Source organism: Chaetura pelagica, unplaced genomic scaffold (genome assembly GCF_000747805.2).
Source record: "Chaetura pelagica isolate M959 unplaced genomic scaffold, ChaPel_1.0 scaffold62, whole genome shotgun sequence".
Lineage (NCBI taxonomy): Eukaryota > Metazoa > Chordata > Aves > Apodiformes > Apodidae > Chaetura > Chaetura pelagica.
Window position 1 is genome coordinate 524,182 of NW_009952438.1, and position 6,580 is coordinate 530,761.

Here is a 6,580-nt window from a genome sequence, read left to right on the forward strand (position 1 = left end):
TCAAGAGCTGAATAGCAGATGTACTGGGAATAAAAAAATACACTGGTTGGTGTTGCCAACCAGTGGGTTTGGGAAAAAAGTACAGCTCTTCTTCTGTGTGTCTCCTGTGCCCTCCCCTCCTGGAAGGTTTGGGTAGGACATTGGCCAGGACCTTATTTTCATTTCCATCAGGAATGTTTTTCAGCTGGCACACAAACTGCCTGTGCAAACAGCCCAGGAGCTGGGGAAGCTGCTTCTCTGTTTCCTCCCGTGACAATGGGGACCCTTTGAGAACAGAAGGAGCCTTGGGGGCAGTTTCTGTGTGTCCTGCCCTGCTCACCCTGTGTCCTGAGGGTGCTGCTCCCCAGGGAAAGCCATGCCATTTCCAGAGGCAGGAAGGTATCCCAGGCTGGAGCTGCTGGTGTCAGGGGGCCACAGAGCCAGGCTGCCAGGAGAGGAGCTGCTCTGCCAGGGTGAGTTGAGCTGAGCTGGGTTCATTCCATCACGGCGGATTCAGCCTCAAATTAAAAGGGGCAAGCAGAGCTGCTGCACTCTGCAGAACTCCTGGCCAGTCCCAGCAGGTAACAGGTTTCCTCAGCATGGTTACACTGCTTTGCCTTGCTTGGTAGGTCCCCAGTTTCCCTGAATTTTTATTTCTGTCTGTGCCTTCTCTCTTTCTGGCCTGTATTTTCCAGTCTGTGCCTCTCTGGACTGACTGCAGGCTAAGCCTCTTCAGCAGGTACAGATACTTTTAAAAGATCTGCTAACAAGGGAAATGAAAGCTCAGCCTCTATTGCTCCATCCAGCTCAAACAGTTCTGAGAGTTTCCTGTTTAACATCATGGAAAGGTGGAACATTTCAGAGATGGGTCCTCAGGAACATGGGCATTTTATGGCATCTTTTCTGTCTGCTGCCTGTGAGAAGAAAACAGGGTCCAGACAACTACCTACCAGTTGTCTAGGTTTGTCAGTCAGTTTTGAAAATGGGGCTTTGACATCTCAAATGAGCATGTCAATATCTTCATAAATAAGGTATTATGGCTCAGAGCAGCTTTATGGAGGAGTGTGGAAGAAGACAACAGCTGGAAGAGAAGAGCAGTGCGCTGTGGGAAGCGTGTTGGCAGAGCACTCTGAGCCCTCAGCACTGCTCTCAGTGCTGCCCATGGCCCTGCTGTGGTGGCTATGGAGGAGAAGATGGATTTCTGTCCCACTGGCAATAACCCTGTCATGTCAGAAGTTCCTTCCTCAGCAGCACTGAGGACTGTGCTGGTGTTGGTGCTCCAGGAGCCTCTCTGAGCGCAGCTCGTGGCTCAGACATCATTTGAACAGAAGCAACAATGGCTCAGATTTACAGAAACTGAGCATCTGAGAACCTTAGAATCAATCATGGAAGAATAGAATCAGAGGGGTTGGAAGGGACCTCTGAAGATCATTGAGTCCACCCCCCTGCTGCAGCAGGAACACCCAGGGCAGGTCACACAGGAACACGTCTGGGTGGGTCTGGCTTGATCATACTCAAACCCCAGTTCCAAAGTCTCAGTCTCCAATCCTGAAGATGTTGTGCTCTCCAGGTGAATTCCATCAAAACACACCATATAAACCAAATGGGTGATCCTACAGGAAGCCCTCTGCTGTTTCCCAAGAATGGGAACCATGATCCACAGCAGAGCAGCCTTGTCCAGCTCCCACAGGGCATTGGAAAAGCCCTGGGACAGGCTGCCCAGGGGGCTGTGGAGTCCCCTTCTCTGCAGAGATTCACCCCTGGATGCAGCCCTGTGGGATGTGCTCCAGGGGGTCCTGCTGGAGTGGGGTGGGACTGGATGATCCCTGGAGGTCCCTTCCAGCCAGGACAGTTCTGTGACTCCCCTGTGATTGCCAGCCTTGCCCTGGCCACAGGCTTTATTTCTGTGATGCAAAGAGGAGCAACACATTCCAAATGAATGCTCTGTGCTTCCCTGCAGCCCCAGGAGGGTGGGGATGGATGTCCTAGTCCTCTGACCTTCTTTGTTTCTTCCAGGCTGGAGAACAAAAGGGCTGTCTTTGGGTCTGCAGGAGAAAACTGTGCTTGGGCCCTGCTCATGGCTGTGGGCTGGGAGAGCTTCAGCCTGGCAGGTTTTTCAGACCCAAACAGAGCCCTGAGCAACCTGGTCTGATCTCAGGGCAGACCCTGCTCCAGCAGGGGTTGGACTAGAGACCTCCTGGGCCCCTTCCAACTTCATCTGTCCTCTGATCCTATCAAACAAGCTGTGTTTTCCAAGTACACAGGGGGGATTTTTGGGAAGGCCAGGTGCTGTGTGCCTGAGCTCCTCAGCAGAACCAGGGGCTGCAGCCAGACCTGCCCTGCTCTGCACGGACGCACCGTTGGAGCCACCTCGCTGAGAGGAACCCACCTGCTCATCCCCTTGGCACCTGGGCTCTGTTTGGCCCTCATGTTGAAGTGTGTGACAAAGTGGAGGTGCTCAAGAACAGCAGTTTTCCAGGGATTTACAGCTGTCAGGTCCTTTGGAAGGGCAGCTCAGGGCGCATTTGCAGCTGCAGAGGGGATGTGGAAGCGAAGCAGAACTGCTCAGGCTGGGTTTTTTTGTGGGGCTCCCACCACCCCCTCTGTCCACACACAGCTCTGCAGGAGCTGGGCTGGGGCAGCCTCTGCAACTCCTGGACTGCACAGTGGGGACTGGGAGAGGACAAACAAACATTCACCAGGGCACCAGCAACATCACTGCTGCAGGGAGGGAGCTTTGGTCCTACCCTGGAAACCCTTGTTGCTTAGCCCCAGCATCAGGTGTGTCACCTCAGTCCTATCAGGCAGGAGGAAACCTGGAGACTGGAATGGGTTTGTGCTTAAGCATGAGTGCCATGGCTGGGAGACAAGGTGTGTACTCCAGGGAGAAGTCCCTTCTTAGGGTCTGGGTTTCCCCATCAGGATTCCATGGGAAGCAGCAGTGCAGAGTGTGTGACGTGTCACAGCAGAGCGGGTCCCTCCCTGTGCAACCTGCAGGTACTGATGGGGTTTGCTTTCCTGCCAGGATCCTGCCAGGCACAGCACAGCAGGGATTCCTAGGAACTGCCTCAAAAAGCATCTGGGGCTCTCGTTGGATTTCAGAAATTCCTGTAATATGGACTTAAACTGCGTTTCCAGCAGCAGGACCCTGGGAATCAGATGTCACCCTACCCGACCTCAGTTAGCCAGGCAGAGCCTGCTGAAGCAGCTGGGTGGGATCAACCAGGGGGGGAAAATTTGCATTTCAGCATCAGGCAGAGGAAAGACCAGTTGGAAATGTCAGTGTGGAGCTGGTTCTGTGTGAAGTGGAGAATTCCAAGTGTGAATGTGTCTATGTGTTCGTGCGTGTGCTGGGGAAGGTCGGGTTGGCAAGGGAGACAGAGGAGAGCTTTGTGTGCAGGGCTTCCTCTGCCCAGCCCAGCCTGCTCCCTATCTCCCAGCTCCACTCCTCAGTGTGCAGGAACATGCAGTGGCTCCTTTTTCCCACCATCTTCTTCATCCCTTGTACACAACAGGTAAGTTCATTCGAAAGAAGAGGAAGATTCCTCCTTTCCTTACCCCTATCCTGGCTTAAAGGTTTGATTTGCTTAGTGACAAAATGAATCTCAGAGGAGAAAATTCCTCATGAAGAACAAGGACCCATTCCCTACTCCTGAGGAAATTTCATTTGCAGCTTCTTTACTGCATCAGCCATGATCTGGTGTGTTTTTTTTCTGTCTAATCTGTAAATTAATATGATTTGCTGTGGGGGGGAGGGGGGTGGGAAGTGTGAGGGAACCTGAAATTGCCACTGACCTCACTCCTGGGTTTTTAAACATAAGCCCCAGTGGTTTATCTGCTGCAGCAAGGGAGGAACCATTTCCCCAGGCTCATGTTCCAGCTGGGTGTATCTAGAGACACAGGGATCTGACTTCAGGTGGGTTTCACAGAGGAGAAAGGCACCTGGGCTGTGTTTTGCTCTGTCTCCTGTGAGCAGGTTGGAAGTGCCAGCTTTTGTGAAGGTCCGTGTGCCAAAGGCCAATTTAATTGTTTATTTCCTGAATTCTGAAACCCCCTGGCTGTGTAGACTGTGTGTTTCACCTTTGCAACCCAGATGAATGTCAAATGGAGAACTTTCAGACCAGACTCCTTGCATGTTTAAAGCCAGGCTCAGATAACCCAGCACTGGCAATAACACATTCCCTGCTTCTGCTGGTTGCTTATTTATGCCAGACAGACCTTGTTCAATCTGTGAGACATAAGAAAACAAACATCAGCACCTGAGGGGTTCCTACAAAATGGTCTCATTCTCTGACCTGCCCATTGGATCTGGAAGGGCCAGTTTGTGTGCTGGGGACAGCTTTGGTTTAGGAAGCAAGAAGCAGAAAAATATTTGGCCTGTCCCCTTTACAAGCAGCCTTCAAATTGTCATTGTAACTGAACAGATTTTATGAAGATTCTTCAGGTAGACCAAGCTTGTCAGCAGCTCCACAGTTAAGCTGCCAGGTATCTGCCTGGGGGTGTTTTTCTTACTGGGAAATCCACAGCGTCCCACTTTTTAGTTGAAACCTTTCTCTAGAAACAAAGAAAGGAGAGAGAGAGAGAAATAAATAAACACTTGCTTAGGTTGAATTTTGTGGGTTTCATTCACAATTAAGCATTTTAATTGGGAATAGACATTTAAGCATTTTAAGTTGTAGGACAAATCAAACAGCTGGATTTGAAACGTGATCTTGGGTTCCAGCCTCACAACCTCCTGAGCTGGCAGGTGGTCAAGTCCCTGGCACCAATACTCTGCTTAAAAATGGGGGAAAAAAAGAGGGGGGAAAAAAAAAGCAGCTATAAAGTGACTTTCCTAAATCAACCACAGCATCCTGAGCACTGCTGAATGGACAGACACATCTGGGGGTCTTGTTTCTGGAACCAGCCTAGAAGAAGTGCATGTGTTCATCAAATTAACAGGATGCTTCGTGGGAGAGGTTTTCAGGCTGGGCTGCCTAGGAAAGGGAAAAAAAAAAGAGAGAGACTGAAGTTGATTGTTTGTATATTATTGCTGCATTTAGTTAAAAAGGATGGCAAGAAATCCTGTGTCAGCAAAGTCTTGACAAAATAACACGTGTCTGAGTCTCTCCCCCGGGTGTTTCATGGAGTGCCAGCTAATGTTCATTTATTATCTGAATTAATATGTATCTTAAAAATCACTCAGGCAGAGGAGCTTGAAAGCGACCACTTTGGAGCTTCATTAGTAGCTGTGGATTAAGATATTGTAAGTATAGTTGTAAATGACCATGACAAGTGGAAATTAGTGGTAGGAAAAGGCCTTTAGTAGGTGGTTTGCTGCTGCGTGTGGTGAGGAGGGCTCAGCTGTGCTGGGAGAGCTTCCCTGGGCTGAGCCACAGGGAATGCTGAGTTCTGTGGGTGCTTCCAGTTGGAAAGCTGGGCTAGAAGGAAACCCAGCAGAAAATCCCTTCCCCAGCTCTCCCACAGTGTCTCTGCCTGAGGTGGCTCCACATCAGCAGAGCTCCACAGCTTGGAGGAGCAGAGAGGAACTGGTGGCTGGGGCTCTCTGGGCCCAGGAAAGGTCTGTGGCAGATTTTTTTCCCTGTAAGCTCGTCGGGCATCCCAGCCCCTGATAAAGGGCTGGATCTTGTCTTTCCTCCTTGCTGTTTGGGCACAGGTGTTTGATGGAAGCAGCTCCCAGGGCTTACACTCCAGAGGTGCCCAAGCCCGGGGTGTATCCCAGGGAACTGCAGCCCCAGGCACCATGGAGCTGCATGGCTGCTGGAATCAGCAGCAGGGAGGGATGTAGAGCCCAGACCCAAGCTGTTGCCATCAGTTGTAGCTCTTCACCAAAGCAGACACGGTGTGGCCAGCTCAAATAAATCCTTCCTCACTCTGTGCTGCCTTCATCCCCCCCCCCCATGCCTCAGAAAAGCAAACTCAGCAAGAGTTCCCTGGGACTCCCATTTCTTACAGTGAAAAGGAAAAAACCAAAAAGACAGGACTTCTGAGACAGAAGATGGAGAGACAGTAAATTCTGGCTAGATCTTCACTTTCAGCTGCTGTTGTAAATCTCTTGGAGAGAGAGAGATGTTTGCCTTGTCAGGCCTGGTGTCAAGGAGCAGCCAGGCAAACAGGGACCCCCTTAGGAGCTGATGTGCCAGGCCCTGTGCACCTCCTCACCTCCCACCGGGCTCACAGGGCCCCATCTGGGCATGTTCACATTGTCAAGACAGCTCCTTACATTTTGGAGCCAAGGGAGCACACAGAGAGGTTCCCTCTTTTGGGAGGTGAAGCTGCACCCAGGGCAGGGCTGGGAGGAACCAAAAGCTCGTTCGTTGGACGGGGCGTTTGTGGGAAGGAGTGTTTGAAATAAATCCACCATCTGCTTTAAAGCAGCCTTTTCCTGCTGGAGCTCTAGTGCAGGTTTTGCTGCGCTGAAGGCAGAGGAGGCCGTGGGGTGGGCTGGCACCTTGGCAGGGCCTGGGGGTACCAGCCCTGCCTCCTGCCCGAGCCCACAGCATCGCCGGGACCCGCGGGATGAGAAATGTCAATCCCCTTCACGTCGCCGCGCGATTTCCCCCCATCCCAACCTCCCTTTGCGCTCCCCCACCCACCCCCC

General features: G+C 51.6%; 1 protein-coding gene across 1 annotated transcript in view; it reads left to right on the forward strand.

Annotated features, from left to right (window-relative positions):
- Window positions 1–355: 355 nt before the first annotated feature.
- WISP3 (WNT1 inducible signaling pathway protein 3) overlaps window positions 356–6,580 on the forward strand; it is a 15,927-nt gene continuing 9,702 nt past the window's right edge. Inside the window, exon 1 of the mRNA XM_010008391.1 lies at window positions 356–452. Coding sequence (XP_010006693.1) covers window positions 356–452 — 97 coding nt within the window. The remainder of the gene's footprint in view (window positions 453–6,580) is intronic.